The 19,467-nt window shown below is 44.5% G+C and overlaps 1 protein-coding gene across 2 annotated transcripts; it reads right to left on the bottom strand.

Annotated features, from left to right (window-relative positions):
- Positions 1-1,692: 1,692 nt before the first annotated feature.
- On the bottom strand, positions 1,693-18,299 carry cabp1b (calcium binding protein 1b). Of its 2 annotated transcripts, XM_086135425.1 has the most exons (8): positions 10,399-11,015; positions 7,353-7,524; positions 5,951-5,981; positions 5,729-5,872; positions 5,472-5,581; positions 4,984-5,058; positions 4,715-4,787; positions 1,693-3,924 (listed from the first exon to the last, which is right to left on the bottom strand). In XM_086135425.1, the coding sequence occupies exons 2-8, from the start codon at positions 7,413-7,415 to the stop codon at positions 3,899-3,901; spliced, it is 522 nt and encodes a 173-aa protein (XP_085991551.1). In that variant the 5' UTR covers positions 7,416-7,524; positions 10,399-11,015; the 3' UTR covers positions 1,693-3,898. The 2 variants fall into 2 exon arrangements, with proteins under 2 accessions (XP_085991551.1, XP_085991549.1); XM_086135423.1 differs by lacking the exons at positions 7,353-7,524; positions 10,399-11,015 and adding an exon at positions 17,613-18,299.
- Positions 18,300-19,467: the final 1,168 nt, after the last annotated feature.

The following is a 19,467-nucleotide window of genomic DNA, read 5'->3' as shown; positions in this document are numbered from 1 at the left end:
AAGCGAAGCCCCGCCCCCACACGAACAAATTAATTCTGCTGATGGCGCACACCTGACATCGCTAACGGACAGACAGAGACGATCAAAAACAAAACCCCCAATAATATATATTTACAAAAATATTTGATGATGCTGAAGAAAATCAAAACCTTATTGATATATTATTGCATAATTAATCCATTTTTGCAAATGCTTCCAGTCGTAGGGTTCATTCGTTTATATACAGTGTATGGTACATACAATATGATGGATAGAACAGATACAGCTAGCAATACTCTACTAGTATTTCAAGTATTTAAGCCATTAGTTTAAAGTTTAAATGCCGGAGTATTACCTCAAAGAAAGCAAGGATAAGATGCCATACAGAACAGCTAGACTAATCTCTCAAAGTATATAAATCTAAACGAAGAGAGTACCGACACTGCAATTATACTTTCATGTTAAATACAGCATGTCAAAATACATGGCTGTATTTAAATTTGGCCGTGTACTGTGCCCTGATCACAGCGCACGCAAGTGCAAGCATTCAAGGAGACGCGTTCGAATAAGAAGAAAACGATGCACTGAAATTCAATTGTGGTCATTTCCATCGCGAAACACACAAAGTGCATTGTGTGCCGTTATATCACATGTGCTTAGCCACCAGTCCACTTCCTGGCGCGCGCCTCACTGACGCGTATTTATAGACTTTTGAGCCAATTACCAAAGTGACGTAAGAGGGCTTCTACTGCACCGCGTTTGTCTTTGACCACACAATAACACTGGAGATCGACATGATTGTTGCCTCGGTTCTACTGAATGTAAGTTGTGCAGCAATCAAAGATTGATTTCACATTCACACATGTGGTTATTTTAGCGCCTTCATCTTAGATTTATCGTTTTTGAGTCTTGGAATGAGGGAGGATTTAGAGTGAAGTTATGATATTGATTTTAAAAGAGCATCAAACAAGTGCCCTTTGCAGAAAGTGACTGGAAGTGAAGGATGTTGTAGTTCTACCTTGTGGCCACTAGATGTCTCCTTGTGATTTGCGGTACTGTACTGTTTCTGCTCTGACAACGTCTCTTCAGAACATTCTGATTTCTGGACTCTCGGCAGTCCTCGCAGGTTCAATTTGGCTTGTTTGCAGAATTCCATGGGAAGGGGCGAACCCCCCCCCCCCCAAATTACCTTTGTTATGATGCAATTGGATAAACCCCCCAAAAAGATGAACAAGCGATAGCTTTAGCAGTACAATTTGGCATCGAAAGAGGAGGGTGTCTTTCTTGCACCTTCAGGCTTAGTTTATCTCAATATCATGTCTTCAAAATACAGATGCTCTCTTCCCTCCCTGGAGTGTCAACATCACAGATGACAGTCCCCCGAGCAAAAAGTAATGTTCCCTCCCGAGGGCCATCACAAAGTCCCCCTTCAAGCTGTGGATGGTTGACAGCGTGTGTGTGTGTGTGTGTGGGGGGGGGGGGGGGGGGTTCTGTACCAATACAGTATGGCCAATGAGTCCAACTGGCCCCTTGGGCTGAGGGCTCCCGCTGGAGGGACTTTGATCTGGCATTGGCCGTCTCACTGGATTTGAGCAGGCACTCGAGAGTGAATGTTTCGAAAGTGGTCGAAATTCAGCAACATGACAGTGATTTGTTTTACTAATTGAGTCGACACACTTTACCAGACATGAACAAGTCACACCGCTCAAGCGCTACATGTCATAAAAACCTTTATTCAACCGGAAAATCTGCTACAAATTGCTTTCGGCATGCATAGTTTTCACACAGTTATGACAAGTAATGAGGATTCCCTTTCGAGCTCTCTATTTTCTTGATTTGATGACACAACCTGAATACCTTGTGCTTTACTCAATGTTTTATGTTATGTGTTGTGTTTATTATTTTACTTTGTTAACTGTTTTGTGAAGCGCTTTGTTACAGCTGTCGCTGTTGTGAAAGCGCTATATAAATCTGCATGTATTGTGTATTGTATTGTATTGTATGTCAAATTATAGTTTTGTCAACTTTCTTTGGCGTTTGTGCATAAAGAAACACGTACTGCTCCTTTATTGATATGTAGAAAACGCTCAATTGAAAGAACAGCTTTTAGTAAACGGGGCCACTTGACGCATGAGGTCGATTGACCAAATTACATACATGGCCAAAATTGACCGTAAAAGAAGGAAAAGGGCCCATGACCGCCTGAGACCTTAGAAAATAGGCTTTTCAGTTTTTCTGGCGGAGCCCCTGACCTGCATAGATTCAATACACCCAATAGAGCAAAGCAGCCCCAGAACATCATCTTCATATTTTACAGTCAGTCCCGTGTTGTTTTCATAGAATTCATCTGACTCCCAGCAGCTTGTCAATATCCAATTTGAAATTATTTTCCCGACTGATGTTTTGCCCACAATTTTGCATGTATTTTGAGGTCTTAAAGTTAATATACTGTAAATGCATTCAGAAACGCAGAAAACACAACCAACATTACAGAACAGTATCATTATAAAAATCTAATGATAATAATTTTTTTGTAATCTCACAAAAAAAATAAAATCTGGATAATCATGCACAATGATATTCAGAATCAGGATGGAATGTTTAAAATGCCCCTCGAATCTGCTGTACATACAGTGATGATAAAAAGTCTACACACCCCTGTTTAAGTGCCAAGATAAATCGTTTCAAAATGTTTGCCACCATTCATGGGACCCGGATCTTCTATGACTCAATTCAAAAGAAAAAAAAAACTAGAGAGAAGTCAAAAGAAACAAATGGAATAATGTGGTTGCACAAGTGTGCACACCCTCTTACAACTGGGAATGAAGCTCAAACCACGTTAAATCGGAGTCAGCACACCTGCCATCATTTCTCGTGCCCCTCTGATTAACCCGAAATCAAGTTACCCTGTTCTAGTAGGCTTTTCATTACTTTTTTTTTTTTTACAGCAAGTAAAACAAAGTTTTGTACGAACATTGACGGTTATTTGAAACTGTTAAACATTCCCTTCACCTTGTTCAAAAAAAAAAAAAAAAAGCTTTGAAATGATTTGCCCTTTTTTAAATATAAATATGACCATAAGTCAAACAGGGGCGTGTAAATATTTTCTATGCACCGTACAACTTGCTTCAGGAATACCTGCATGAGGAGGTCTTAATGCACACAGAAAAAGACCATAAAATGATTTTTTTTTTTTTTTTTTTTTTTACAACCAGACAATTCTCTTTTTGTTACATGGCATTTCATGACAGAAAAAAATAACTTAGGTGCGCTCACTGAATGGGAAAATATCTACAGGCGGGGGGGGGGGGGGGGGGGGTACCGCAACGAGAATATGCACCAGAAACAAAATGACACATTTTGACAAGACCCCACAGAGATGTCCATATTGCCATCGTGTGTCCGCGCTTTTGCATTCAGCCTCGAACCTCGCTTTCGCCAATGAAATTCTCTCCTCTCCTCTCCCACCTTAATATCCCCTAATGCATTTCACCATTCCACTGGTGCTATGAACATATCACGTGTTTAGAAAATAACCCCTGAGAAAACCTCCATGTTTTTTTTTGTTGTTTTTTTTTTTAAATACCAGCAGCTTAGTAAATCCACACGAACTCATCGGGTCTCAGTGGACGACATCGTCTAAATCGCTACACATTAAATGGTATTGTCAGATAGATTTACTCAACTCAACAAGCACATTAGCACCAACCATACCAGAAAAAAAAAAATCCTTGATATAAAAAAAAAAAGGTTGATAGTCCAAAGAAATGTGTTGAAAGAAACAGCAGGAGAAGACACCCAAAACAGTGTTGACTTGCTGTGCTCGCCAGCCGTCGGGCTCTAGCGTTGCAGTTTCAGGGCTGACTTGATATGATTTTTAACATTTATTTTCACTCTCCAAAAAGGTCAGCAGGACAAGTCATCGAGACATCATCCGCACAAATTCTGCCAATTTAAGACAAAGCAGCACACGTGTGTTAGATCGAGTTGAATGTCACAGCATTTAGTATACAGTCGACCCCCGCTCCCACATATTTGATTATTTGCTCATCTTTTTTCAAGATTGTAAAAATATTGGTTAATATTTTAATCTCCCGTACTGTAACTCTTTTTTTTTTAAGCATACTATTATGACTCCTGCTCAGGTCTTGCTTTTGACAGTAAATGTCGCTATTTAGACAATGTATACAGCAGCTAGCAACTGATGTGCCTCAGATGAACGAGCACATCACTGTAGCATTTCCTAAAAAAAAAAAATGAGGCAGTGCTCCCTGATATTCTGATCCCTCACAGCTAATATGCACCCTTCTATCGCTCTGTGTGTGTGTGTTTGTTGGGGGGAGGCTAATCTTTGAGGTGACATAATCCCCATGAAGATAATCTGACAGACACACTGGCACGTTCATCCCCCACAGACGGTGTGTGCTTTAAATTTGAGCTAAGTAGGGGAAAAAAAAAAAATATATATATATATATATATAAATATATATATATACACATACATACACACACACACACACATATACACACACAGAGCGAGAGAGAGAGACAGTGCAAGTGCTTCTCAAAAAATTCAAAACGCAAAAAGTGAAAGCCACATTTATCCCCGACACACAAAATGAAATATCGCTCGATGTTGTTTCCTCGAATTTCGACAGTTATACATGACAGTTAACCAACCCCAAATGTGCCATTTTAAAAATGTGAATATTGCATCAAGAATGTCATTTCATACCTTCAAAATCCACATGACCGTCTCCGTTGAGGTCTATGTCTCGTAAAATGTCCTCCAGATCTCTGTGACCGACCTGAAAAAGGAAAAAGTCACGCTCTGTTTTGATTGACACTGTCAGGAAGCTATTCATAATTGGGGAGGGGCCGGGGGGCTGTCGAGCAGCACTTCTTCACACTGGAAAGCTGTTTCTAAAATTCTGGACAACTTCCATGCAAACCATGCCGGTGTACCTAATGAAATGGCCTCTGATTGCACGCACAAACTCGTACCTGTTGTCCCAAAAGCTTTTTCATCGCTTCTCTGAGTTCGGCTGTGCTGATCTGACCGTCGCCGTTGGTGTCAAACTGAAAATGAAAAGTGCACTTCACTTTTATTTATCTATTTTTTTCAATGAAATTACAATGAACAGAATGGAATGAATCATTTTGACATTCCACTCTTGGGTCCTTCCATGCATTTTGTATCGCGCTTACGCTCACTCGGGCCGCAGGTGAGTCGGAGCCTATTGAATATTGATCCACATATAAGGCGCATCGGATTATAAGGCGCACCGTCGGCTTGGGAAAATTGAATGCTTTTAGGTGCGCCTTAGAGTCCGGAAAATACGGTCATGCTCTCCCCAATTTTACACGCCTATTCGAAAACCATGAAAGTTCCATTTATGAAAGACACGTTCGGCTCCAGCTCCCCCGCCACTGCAAGTGAGAGCAAGCGCGATAGGCAATCGATGGTTGGATGATTGGATGAATGTTTCCACCTCCTTGAATGCATCACGCAGCTCCTTCACGCCGATCATGTCCGCCGTCTCCGCCAGAAGTTTGGGCCCCATGAGTTCAACAAAGTCCTCGAAGTCGACATGTCCGCCAACTGTTGGAGACAGAATTAAAAAAAACAAAAAACAAAAAGAACAATGTACCTCATTGCAGTGCACTTGTTGAACTGTGTTTTTTTGTGGGGGGTGGGGGGGGGGTCCTCAAATTTTCTCGACATCCCATGTTTGACGGTTCCACTTACGATTCATGTTGATCTGCTGGCTAAGTTCGATCAGCTCCATCTCTGTGGGCATGTATCCCATCGTCCTCATGCAGTTGCCCAAATCTTTGCAGCCGATGAAACCATCTTTGTCCTTGTCAAACTCCTTGAACGCCTCGCGCAGCTCTGGGAGCACATCGGAGGATGATCATAATAATGACACGAGTCCACTTCAACGATTGATTTTTGGTCACCGTCGCTTACCATCCATTTCTTCTGGCCGCAGCTCTCTGTCCTGGAAGGAATCACATGGGAGGATTAGAAGGCCACCATTGCTGTCAGTATACAAACTGTGCCAGATCACAGCACTCCCCCCCCCCCCAACGCGGCGTGTCGACGTGAGAAATAAATGGGTAAATATTGCACATATGTGGATGTGTGATTCGAGGGAGAATTGTGTCAGAGCAGCTGCTGAAAAGTACTGGAGAGACAATTTTTTTTTTTTTTTTTTTAATGGCATCAATGAAAGGTAAGCAACCTTATTTGGTCGTTTTAAACAGTGATTCATGGGGGGCGGTTTTTCAGCAATTTCAAACAACATTATTACAAATTTGACAACATTTGAAACAGAATGCCAAAGGGGACTAAAATATATCATGACAGTTCAGCAAATTTACATCATAACCTCGGTAGGCCAGCTGAAGATCCAAAGCCACTTTCAAGTGACTACACTATCTAGACCACGATTGATGCTGAGGCACCGTCGTGCAGACAATCCCACATTCCTCATGGCCTGCTAGGTAAGCAGAGCTGCATCGAGTTTGGTTGGGTACACAGATTAGCGTTAGCTTCGGATAAAGCGGCACATACCCGATTGCCACCGCGATATTGTCGACGGGGTGATGCGGTATTTGCATTCGGTGTCGTCCATGCGCCACAAACACGCCGTCTCGTGCGCGAAGTGCTGCCTCCATGAGCGAAAATGCGTTGTATGACCATGCATTTCTTGTTACGTTTGGATTCAAGGTGTAGGATGATCATTTTGAACTGAGGCGCGTCATAACTCTTACGACTGAACTTGACACCCCGAGGCATGCTACGGTACACGTGTACTCGTGACAAGCGCGGCTATGCGAGCGTGGCGAGACGAGCGCCGCGTCCATAAAGGAACGGCCATCTCGCATCTCATCAGCACATCGGCGCAGTCACGCTCGCCTCCCTTGACCCGTTTTGATTTGTTCAAGAAGACGAAAAAAAAGTCGGACGTGTGATGTCACCGCCGTAAAGCCGCAAAGTGAAATCCAAGTTGCATTTCTTCCCCTTTGACGCACGTCCTACAAATGGCAGCGTTGGTCGGCATCACGGCATATTTGAAATTGCAAAAGGCAAGAGAGAATTTTTTTCCCAGTCGTCACTGCTCCTCGAGCTGTGGTAAAAATGTCACATTTTGTTTCGATTCGAAAGTAGTAAGAACACATCATTTGGATTTTGACCTTTGACCTTCAAAATTTTTCATTTCATGTTAACCTGAGGCAACAAAAACAATATGATACTGTATTTATTGTCTGATTCTTTTTCATAGTAAATGGACCCCCCCCCCCCCCCGCCAAAAAATACGGCGCGCTCGCTTCTCAGCATGCTTGCACGTGCTAAATTCTGGACTTACGTACAGCCTGCCGGCTCTCGGCGAAGCCCTTGCGTAGAAAGATGCAAGCGGGACCCAGAACATTGTGCATGTTTGCGCCGTTCTGGGCCAGGGCCACTAGCGGCTCCAGATAGCCCCCACCCGAGCCCCCCTCCTCACACGACTGCACGGCTTTGTAGTTCTTCTTCTGGTCCTGGAGTGGAATCGGTCCAGAGTAAGGGGAGTGAGGAGCACGGTGGTTACATCAAGATTGGAGGGGGGGGGGGGGGGGGAATTCAATTTGAAGGGGCGTCGAGTGATGAGGAATTCGGGATCTGTCAGTCATCTGGAGTCAGTCATCACGGAACATGAACCGCAGCGAAGAGATGCCGTGGAGTTTTGATACTTTGCGCTTTTGACTTCCTATCTTCTCTTCCAAAGGCGACAAACTTCCCAGAAGACAAATTGCCTCCGACAACCATTCCAAAACTTTTTTCAGCCATGCGCTCCCTTCGACATCCCAATGGCACAGCGTCGCAACCCCACTGCCTGCCTCACTACTCCTGCACCGCTTCCACATATCGATATCAGATTCTATATGCAACGCTTCGTTGCAATTCCAGACGCATGACGCCCAACGGCAACGACAGTCAGTGTGTCGACCTTGACCTTAAAGACGCACCTGAACCGCGTACACATTTTACAGGCCGGTCCAGAGGAGAACTTTAATGGGCAGCCAGCCATTTAATCCTAACTGCCAATTAAGGGCTTCAACCCGAGGGCGAAACGAGCCTCTCGTGCAAAGTCGTCCCAATTACAGGCGCGGCTACGGGTTAATTAAAACCAGCCACTCGCTCGTTAGCGGTGGATCCAAACAAACCGTAGCCATAAAAAAAAAAAAACACCGAAAATAGAACGTGACATCCCGATCATATCTTCAGATCGTGCGACTGTCACAGCCAATTACCCCCGAAGAGCCGCGATCGCCGCGCGCGCCTTCGCCTCAGTGTACGACACTTAAAGCGCATGCACACCCGACGTACATCCTGTCCCGTACTCTCAACGACCGCCGACGCTCCATCTGCTGCCATGTCAGCCCGAATGCAGCCACTTTGTGCATTTCTGCAGCGGGCGAGCGCGCAGGGTTCGATGCCCACTGGCTAATCCGAGCAAGTGATGCATGGCGCAGGGGGCTGTTTGCGGAGGATACATCGTGCCAGAAAATTACGAGCGAGCCACGCGCGGGCAGTTACATAACACGCAGGAAGGGGGGAAAAAAATGTCAGGAGAAAAAGGCCAAAGTCGAGCAAGAAGTCGTCCGGGGTGCTCGGATGGCTGCAACTGTAATTTTTTTTTTTTTTTGTGCAGCTGTCGGTGGTCGGGATTCACTGAGCAGCCAATTTAAGCAATGAAGACAGCAAATGCTGCACTTTTACATGTTCTCAACATACTCATATGTTACTGTATGGGAAACAGTACGGTGGAACCTCGACATCTGAAGTAAGAAAAATATGCCGTTAATCGTAAAGTGTTGACGCTTTAGCTCAGGGGTGTCAAACTCATTTTTGTCGCTGGCCACATTATAATTAGCGTTTCCCGTGGAGGGCCGTTATGACTGAAACTATATAAAGAAGCCAAGTTTGATCTAATTATTGTTTAAATAACTGTAATGAGGGGGTTTGGTAACAAGAAAATGCTTACAATATGTATCTGATTTATTGCATATGAAAATTAAAAATTTTGGTACAGATTTTAGCAAGCATCACAGATGTTGTCATTTTGATTTGCTTTCACGGGCCACTTGAAATGATGTGGCAGGCCACATCTGGCCCCCGGGCCTTGAGTTTGAAACAGGCGCTTTACCTCTTAACCGTTACTTTTTGCTAGCAAAATGGAAGCCATCGCTATTCAGAAAAATCGGAGTCCACACTGACACACAAACGTGTGTAACATCCAAGTGGCGGAAATGAACATTGTTTCATATCACATTGCAAATTTCATGACTCACCGTTTATGCTGCATCTTGTGCATGTACTACACTGCTTAAAAAAAACAACAACAAAAATCAACCTAACAGTGAATCACTTTGGCAAACAAAATAACTTTTACAATTATGTACTTCTTCTTTTTAACTTTGAATCGGTTGATTGACCCACAACATAAGAAAAAAAAGAACTTTGTGTCAGTTTGACCCACAGCGGAAGAAGAGGGTAGCAGGTTAAATTCTTGTTGAAATGTTACTTTATTAAAATATTTTTGACTTAAAAATGGGTCAATTTGACCCAAAACATAAGGGTTGCTTGTTACTATTTTCATTTTTTTTCTTTTAAAATGGATCAGGTTGACTTTTACAAGAAGGCAAAATCTTTTTAAACTTGTATAATGGTTAATATTACTTTTATGTTTGTTTTCAACTTAAAATTGGTCAGTGTGACCCAAAACATAACATTAGGGTGAAACCTTTTTGCATTTAAATCAATCTTTTAACATTCAACTGGGTCAGTTTGACCCACAAACAAATAAGGGTGCTCACAAGTTAACTTCTTTTTACACTTGAATGACTGATGAAAATGTTACTTCACTCTTTAAAACGGACCACTGTGACCCACGACAAAGCGGGGAGGGGTTAAACCATTTCAATTTCACTTTTAAATGGGTCGATTTGACCCATAAAATAATGTGGTGGGGGTTCAGGGGCCGGGGGGCGGGGGGGATAACAGGTTCACTTCTTATGACTCCCCTCCAAAAAAATCTGCGTTTGTAATGGTACTTTAGAAAAGATGACAAAAAGGCTGGAATGGATCGCTTCGGACGTCACAGTTGAGGTGCCACCGAACCGACGCGACCTAAGTTCAACTGTTGGCACGAACCGCCGGCTGGCCTCATGTAACACAGACCAACTCTTCACAATTAAGTCTTCACTCCGGAAACACACGACTTGCATGCACCTCTGAAGCTACACAGAGTCCATCCAGAGTCCAAGCACACAAAGTCCAGTCAGTGCAGGTCCAGTCGGGTCGCCTTAGGGGCGTCTGGGGGGGGGGGGGGGCAAACATGCAGGGAGCACAGCCAAGAGAGCAGATCTTACCTTCTTGGTGAAAATTTTGAGTGACTTTACAGAGTTGCCCATTGCAAAGAAAAAAAAAAACATTCAAAAAGAACCCCAAACGCGGCCGTCTCGCCTTATGTTTCCCCCCTAAGTGTGTGCGACGACGGCGCGCGCATGAGCGTCCGCGTGCGTCTCCCGGCGTGCATTGGGATGGCGAGTGATCGGAAAAGGGGAACGAGGTTTCACTGGCTCATTGACTGACAGGAGAGGACATTTGGGGAGAAGAGGAGACGGTTGATAGAGGAGGGAAGGGATGGGAGTTGGGAGGTGGTGGGTCTGCATGGGGAGGAGCGGAGCGGGGTGGGGGGGTTGCAACTCAGACAAAGGAGAACAAACGACGGCTCGGAAGAACAAGGGGATGAGTGAGGCGGTTCGAGCGGCGGGAGTGGAAAAGATGGCTTAATCATTCCGTCCTCTCCCCGATGGTCTTTGCATCCCTCCCCTCCACCCGCTCTCCTTCCCCTTGCTCTCTCTCTCTCTCTCTCTCTCTCTCACCCCCTCTCTCTTTCTACCATGCTTTCCAAATCTATGCAAATTCCACTCAAGAGGTTCTTTTGGACAAGCATATTACCTTCCCCAGAGCAACACGCCGCAGGGGCGAATCCAAAACACACAGATACCTACAAGCAACCCCCCCCCCCCAACACACACACACACACACACACACACACACACACACACGCTAATAGACATACACACTCATGTGCGGCTCTCGATTCTAAAAATAAACCACTCTCCTGCTCCTTCTCCCCACTTTATAGCCCTAGCATCCATCCATCCATCCATTCACATGTACACACGCGTGCACACGCGTGCGTATCCACAAAGTCATTTTAGGCTTGAAGGGCTTGGATTGAGATACACACACACGCACACACAAAATAAAACAACTGCTTCTCTGGTTTTATTCATATATTTTTTTCACACAGCAACATTTGGCATGAAGCATTCAGCCTCGCTCTCTTGCTTGACCAAAACAACAAGCAAAAGTGTTAAACAGCCCCTAAAACAGCCTCTAGTGGATAAATGGATGGATGGATGGATGGACAGATGGACCCATGAACAGATGGATGGATGCGTGGATGAATGGATATATGGACAGATGGATGGATGCAGGGACGGACTGATGGATGGATCATAATATATTGCTGGATGAATAAATAGATGTAAAGATGTGCAATTTCCTCTTCAATTCTTATGCTAGCGTATTATAAACTGAATGTTGCCGAGCATGGGGAGCTGTGAGTTTTCAATGCCGCAACTCGCGTTGGTGTATTTGAAGCATCCGTCCATTGAGGAGTAGCATCCGAACTTCTCCCCGAGCTCACTTTGGAGTGAGCTCAGCTATTTGCGAGTCAATCACAGTGGGCTAATTGAACCACTCACATTCACAACAACAAAAATGTCCTGTCTTCAACGTACCAAACTAGCAGGTTTGGAGAATGCGGAAGAAACTCGAGGAACCCAGAGAAAAAGAACACGCAAACTCCACCAAGGAAGACCTGAGCCGAGATGTGAACTCGGAGTCTCTTGACTGCGAGGCAGGCATGCTAACCGCTGGCCCCCACCGCGCAATAATGATGAATAGGTTTCTTGAAGCGGAATGATGGCAAACGGCAGGACAGGGCTTTTTGGAAGCTTGCTTTTTGCTGAAATCGGCACTTTAACTTCACCAGGAGAATGAATGCATGACTAAATATCTTTACAGCTGAGATACTTTTGATTGCAAATCCTGAACCCTGACCACCGCTGCCTGAAGTCCAAAGTCAACGTCTTCACACAACAGATGTGTGGTTCAAGTATCACATGAAAGTAAACCTATCAAACAAAAACATATAAAAATATAGGAGATCAAACAAAGTGATGGATGCTGTGGCTCTTAAAACCATTTGAGCAAAAGATAATTGAATACTCGTGGTGCAGTAACACATGTGGACAGACAATATGCATAAGTCTCATAATACTGCATATCACTGACTCACTTTCAGGAGTTGCAAAAGTGTTCTTTGTCATGTCTGGATTCAACATCTTGCTCGCGGCCCAGGCATGCACACTGAAAGGAGCTGCACAATGCCAGGAGGCACTGAAGCATGAAATCATGGCGCGCAAACGGTTTAAATCTTTTGATTTAATTATGTCATCACTGCATGTTTTTATAAAGTACAATACTGTTGAGCGCTGTTTTTGTTTTTCTTCAATTCAATTTTTTTTTTCTGCCACCACCCAACCTACAAACAGTTAACACTCAAATCATTTGGACCGCGTCTGCCATTCAATACAATACCTCTCATTGGGCTTGTGTGCGTGTGTGTGTGTGTGTGTGTGTGTGTTGCTCACTGGATGATTCACGCAGCCTCGCACCGCAGGCTCATTGTGAACTTCAGAACACATTGGACGTCACACACACGAGCCGTCAGCTCCCATCAAGTCAAGCAGGAGTGTGTGTGTATGTGTATACGCCTCCAATTCCATGACTTTTTTCCCCTCTCTCATATCCTTGTCTCACTCTCATTTCCATAACTCGGTATCAATGCCGTTAGTCTTCCTGGGGTCCTAACTATAAAAAAAAAAAAAAAATCAAATAAAAAAACAGGACATACATTTAAAAACATGTGATTTTATTTTTTGGTATTCCACAATCTATCAAAATGTTTAATCCAGATCCCTAATCTGATTAATGAGGTAGCCAGGCCTGCACCCAGGACATCCTGCCGGGCACGGCCCAAAAAAGCAATGTGGGTCCCCCTTCCCCATGGGCTCAACACCTGTGGGAGAGTCTAAGTGGGTGGGGTGCAAAGAGAGCAATTTAAAATACATTTTAATGCTATGACTTCACGTGACATGCACCGGACAACCCCCCCCCCAACCCACCCTCCATTGTCCTCATGTGTCTCATTCTCTGCCTTCCACACCATGCACAAATATTGAGCATCATTTGTAATCATGTGCACTTGGGCGCATCCGTTTCGAGGCTTAATCCTCGTGTGCATAAAAAAAAAAAAAGAGGATTTACGCCAAGTAGGTTTTTTTTTTATCATGTCGAGTGAAGACCAAAATATCCACGAGGCTCTAAAAATAGCGCCTCACACTCGAGACATACTGGAGGCATATGCTGCGCTCGCTGTGCTGAGGCTTGTCTCTCTCCCTGCATCATGCCCACACAGGCAAAAAAGAAATAAAAACAAAATCCAAAAACATTTCACCATTCAATGCATCCGATACTAGTCCCGCCTCAAAAAACAAATTCTTAGTTCTCCAAGACCCACCATAAGTGGACACAATTAGACTACAGTAACAGGGTAGGTCCAAGTATTCATCAAAAACTACGTAGAGTTTTTACTAAACCCTTAAAACTGTTGGGTGAAAAAAATGATACCAAAATCAGTTATTTAGGTGACACTATGCGAGACTAAAATTGTTTAAAAATAACCAGTTCTTAAAGATTGAATGGAAATGTATTATCTGCACTTAAAAGTACTAAACTGTACTTGAAAAGTAAAATAATACATACATAAAGATTTAAAAAAAAACACAGACCGTATGGCTGCAAGGTTCATTCTATTTGATTGCTTATCATGATTTAAACAAATATTATTCGCGTTTAATTCTGTGATTCTTTCATGTACCAGCAGGGGGACCCCTCGAAGCACGAGTGGTACTCGAGGCACACTGAGAATTACTGCTGTGAGCCTTTGTAAGAATTCGTCAAGGTCAGAGGGACCTCAAGAGCAAATATGGCGGATGGAGACAGATTTGTGCAACAAAAAAAAGGGGGGGGGGCGGCCCAACAGGTGACAGGGTGAATCAGCATGAATGACAGCAACACTGCAAGCAAGTGAGGAGACAAATTTCTTTTCTTCCTCTCATGGCAGTCAGCATTGTCACGACTGAGAAAGCGACTGAGTGTTGATGTTGTTCACAAGGATCATCCGAACTCCACAAAGTCATCCATTTGTGTCTCTCTTTGTCACTTTCTTTCTTTTTTACATCATTTGGCTGATTCAAGTCTGGCGTAACATGGCAGACGTACAGTGTGAGTCCAAATGCATCTCGCGCCCTCTGCTGGTTTACATGAAAAACTGCTTTCACAATCACTTTGGTATTCCCACAAGTGGTAGTACTAGTATCACTACTACTACTACTACTACTAGCAGAAGTAGTAGTAATAATAGGACATTGTTGTTGTTTTTGCCATTTTTGTTTCGTTTCTTTAGGGTTAGAACATTAGAATAAGTATATTTGGAAATAAAAAATACACGACGCTCAAGGTAAGGCATGAATATGCATGAGGTAAACATGACATGCGTTAGCCATGAAGGCATCATCAATCAAGTGGCTTTATCCGAAACTAGCCATCCAATTGAAGGGGGATTGCATTCAAGCAGTTGATCACAAGCTTTTTTTTCCTGCTCAAAATACTTAAAAGAATAAATTGTATTTTTGAGGCATCTTTATAATGATGTATGATGATGACAAAATATTTAAGGGGGGAAATGCATTCATATCCAAGGTTGAAATTGTGACTTTGCAAGCATTTGATTGAGCGCCTCATGAAGGGTTCCTTTTTTTTTTTCCTTTTCAGTGCAGAGAACACACACACACAAAAAAACTGTGTGCCGCCTCCAGTCTTTCAAATTCAGGTCTTGATGTTCTATTTTTAGCCTCCTCCACTGGCTGCTCTGTTGGCCTCGTATATATGCAGATCTTCCGGTTACGTAAGAAATTATTTTATAAAAACCAAGTTTGTTGAGCTGCATCGGCCTGTCGTGTCCACTCTAAGTTCTGCATGTCTACGTGCTTGTGTGCGTGCGCAATTTCTCACTTTCACTCTTGTTGCTTGGCAATTACGAATTTAGGGTAGTCCATGTACAGTGCGGTATGTCAACGAGTTGTTATCACGCAAACCGAAACAATTGTTTTGGTGGAAATAAGTTCCTTTTGCGAATTCTTTTAGAAATGGTCCATCTTAATGATTCAAGCTGGCTTTTTCCGTTCATGCCACGGGAGAGCGCCTCATGATGCCGCTGCAATACACCAGAGGGATCTGTGAGCTGAAAGGCCACCATTGCTCATTCACTAAAATAGCAGAAAGCAAAATAAATGAACGGGGTTATTTCTGAGATATGTCTGAATTTGTGAACGTGCCAGAACTATTGCATGTCTTTACCGTTATGACAAAGTTGGGCAATTTCCTCAAACCGATTCCTTGCTTGTTTGCGTCGGGTCAAATTTCTGGGTTTGTTTTCGGAGGAACCAAATTCTTGCGTCAAATGAGTGAGTGGGTCATATTGGTAGCATTCATTTCAGGGTTCTCGAGCTAACGTATTAAAGTGACCCAAGTGGTCGTTGGTGCCTTTTTGACCCAACAATTGGGTTATAAATGTAATATTTCGAGAGTGTGACGAGAACATCCCCGATATTAACCTCCGAAACTCATTGAAGCTCTGGCCCGGATTGAGTGCGAGAGATGAGTTATTTTGGGAACACATTAGTGTGCACGGAGGTAATCGTCTCCTCTCCAGCTTTTTTTTTTCCTTCTTCTAATTATCTGTGTGGAAGGCGGCGGAGTGAAAGAAAATGGGGAGATATTGGAGAGCAACCAGACAGGGAGGGCGAATTAAGACGCATTTCCTGTATGTACAGTGTGATGACGACAATGCTCGCTGCCGAGTCACACGTTTGGAAAAGTCATCGTTGCGATGAGTAGAATGCATTCACTCCGATTTAAGTTATTCGTGCGCTTCTGCAAAAAAAGATTTCATTTTGCTCGTATGTAGGGAAGTCCCTGTATGAAAGATTCCTTCTGATAGTGCCCCCACACCCCCTCCCCCTCCACCCAGCTGTTTTGGTAGATGTTTCTTTAAATGTTGCTCCCTTGCTAATTTGCTCACTTTCCCCAAAGCACCTTTGGGACTGTTTTGGTCCAACCCTTTCTCTCTTGGTTATTCTTTGACCTGGCTGCCCTCTGACCATTTGGAGGACTTCAAACTGGCCACGCGGCATTGAGCTCGAGAGAGGAGTTATTTTCTTATTTTATATTTTTGGCGACATTTTTACCAGATAATCTAACGGAAACACAATTCATCCGTTTTCCATCCCGCCTGTCCTCATTCCGGATCGCATGCCGGCTGATTTTGAACCGTCGCAGCAAATGGAAATACAGTGTGGACATCAAATGAGATGTCCCCCAAAAACTTTTACAAGGATGGAGCCATTTCATCTTAGTGCAGATCTGAATGAAGAACATTTTTGTTTTTTTGTCGCGAATAACGCATGGATGTCACTGTTAAACGGATGTGCAGCCAGTGGGTATCCATGACGGTATACACTTTGGTGCGAAGAGCCATCACATACCAAATCGATACGAAACTGTCGCGCAGCGTGCCGGGATTACCAAATGTTTTTTTTAATGAACTGCCGGCCACTAGTTTTGCTACGACTTGAATCAGCGTTGCGATGTCGCAGATGGAACATCCTATCAAAACTGCACAAGCGTTCACAAAACAAAAAAAAAAAAACGTTCTCGCTGCACCTCCAAGCCATACCAATGGCGTCCATTCAACATAAACGACTAATTTTGTGTTTTAAAACAACAAAGCGAAGCATGGAGAGTCTCTGTCGCTGAACTGCACAGTTGCAGTGAGTGATGCTTGAGTATCATGCGATGCTTCTGTGGTTCATTAAAAAAATTTTTTTAAAAATCATATTATCCAGGATATTGTAAGTAGAGCCTTAAAATGTGATACGCCTGTGGTGAGAGGTGCGGTATCCTGGACTGGTCGAGGGCACATATAGACAAATCCACACTCACATTCGCACCTATGGGCATCTTCAGCCTTCAGTGGAGGTAACAAACCTTTTTTTTTTTTTTTTGAATGAGCGAGTCGGAGTAACCGAAGGATATCGAGAATCAAAGAGAACGTCGAGACAAGACATACTAACCACTGCGCTGCCTTCGCTTACAAAGAAACCGCTCTTATTCAAACCTATACAGCCCTCAGTCATGTATATGGCGGGCAGAAAAAAGATGGATTATGCGGAATTGAGCCTAGAACCTCTCGAATGTCACGCAGATGTGCCAACCATTGGTGCACTGTGATGCTCAGTTTTTTTTTTGATTGATTCAAAAGCTACATTTAAAAAGGTTTTTTTTTTTTAAAAGTGCTGCATGTGTGTGTTGAGCTCAAGCTTACCTGTCCAAAGACAGACTTGACGATGGGGTGCAGGCTCGCATCATAGTCCGAAACGGTGCTGAGCCTCTTGGACCTCCGGCCGGAGGCGGGCCGACTCGGAACGGGGCCACGACCGGCAGCGGCGGCGTCCGAGCTCAGGCTGGAGGCTGAGCCGCTCACCGTCCCTTTATCGGTCTCGAAGAAGAAGTCGGCGTCGTCCCGTTCCTCCTTGGGCGCACCCTGGGATCCCTTGGCGTCCCGTCCGCGAGCCCCGGTTCCCGCGGACTGCTTGGACCTGTCGGATTTGACGCGCGTCTTGCGTTTAACGTCCTCCGCGCCTTTCTCTGCGTGGCCGGGGCGGCACAGGGGTCTCCTGGCGCTCGCCTCTTCCGACCGGCCGGCGTCGGCTGCTCTCTGGCCGCGCTGGTTCCGGTTCCCGTGCGGGCCGTGGTCGGACTGCGTGGATCTGCGCTGGAGCCCGGCGGACCTCAGTAGGGACGTTGCGGATTCGCTTTTGGGCAAAGCGGAGCTCATGGTCGCTCGCGTCCCACTTCTTGGGGATGAAAGTGCAGGTGCGCGGGGTACATCAGCCGGCAGCTGGATCCACGTCCACGGCGGCGGTCGGGCGGAGGTCTGCGGCAGCTGCCACCTGCCGCGACATTTGCAAGGGGAACTGTTCCCCTCCACTCGCTGCAAGTTTGAATGCGTGCACGCGCACGCGCTGCCAGTTCACCAAAGGGACCCACGTCACCGCGGATTATCACGCGCGTAATTTGCCACAAAGAATGAAAAGAAGAATCCACTGCGGCTCTTCGTGCTCTGGGAGGAGGCTATCAGTCTTCTAATCCTGCTCCTTGGATAATAAGTTTATGATTTCAGCGCTTTCCGCTCTTGTGAAATGATAACACACCGAATGGCCGGAATATTAGGTACACTTGCTGCACAAAACAATCTGTCTGAGATGAATCCGGTCATTTGCGTGTTTTATACAGAGAGAAATGATTAGGAAAATCTCACCGTGTGTTGCCGTCCACTTCAACAACGATATAAACAGCATCAACTTTTTAAAGGCAGATTCTCCAGGTAGCAACATATCCGATTCATATAATCAGGATCGTTCTCGTGCTGCTTCAGAGCTGCCTGATGAGCTGATCATTTGAATCAGGTGTGTTGCAGCCTGGGGAGATTGAAAACAGGCAGGACGGTCACGGCGGCCCTCCAGGCCCAGAGCTGGACATGCCTGCTCTAAGAAAATATTCTCCATCCGTGCTTGTAACTTGCCTGACATCACAAACAAGAACTGAAAGAGGCTGCACGTAAAGGCCTGGAAAAGCATTTCAAATGGAGAAAGCAACAGTCTGGTCAAGTCAATGGGGTCTTATTCTTGTCAGATCCCACATTGTAAATTGCTTTTTTTTTACACTTCTCTACTCAATGTTGTTTGGATATTTTTCTTCTTTAGCTGTTTTGCACTTATGCAAAAAGGTGCATTCTTTGCCCCCCCCCCCCCCCCGAGATGAAAAAGTTTGGGCTTATGTCGCGGGCCACGTTTGCATAATGTTCATGCCCAATGACTGGAAGTGTGAGCGTGCCTTTGCACTACTTAATAAGTGCACATTTGCCAAGGAGAATTGCATGAGAATGCAAAGGGAGCCATGTTTACACCCAGGGTCACGGAAGTCCCACAGCAGATGTCCAAGCAGGGCAAAAAAAATAAAAATAAAATAAGTGGGTGTATGCTCATTTGTGTGTGTGTATGGGTATGCGTGGCTAATTAAGACTTGAGCTTGATAGGGAAAAAGTGTGAAATGAGCGCATTTTGCCCTCCGCTCCCTGGGGAACGTGTGTGCTCTGACATCTGTGTCTCCTACGCTGC

The sequence above is a fragment of the Hippocampus guttulatus genome, chromosome 17, assembly GCF_054856545.1.
Source record: "Hippocampus guttulatus isolate MCC_2025c chromosome 17, RoL_Hgut_1.0, whole genome shotgun sequence".
Taxonomy (NCBI): domain Eukaryota; kingdom Metazoa; phylum Chordata; class Actinopteri; order Syngnathiformes; family Syngnathidae; genus Hippocampus; species Hippocampus guttulatus.
The sequence above is the reverse complement of the archived record's forward strand: the minus strand, read 5'-3'. Positions and strand labels throughout refer to the sequence as shown.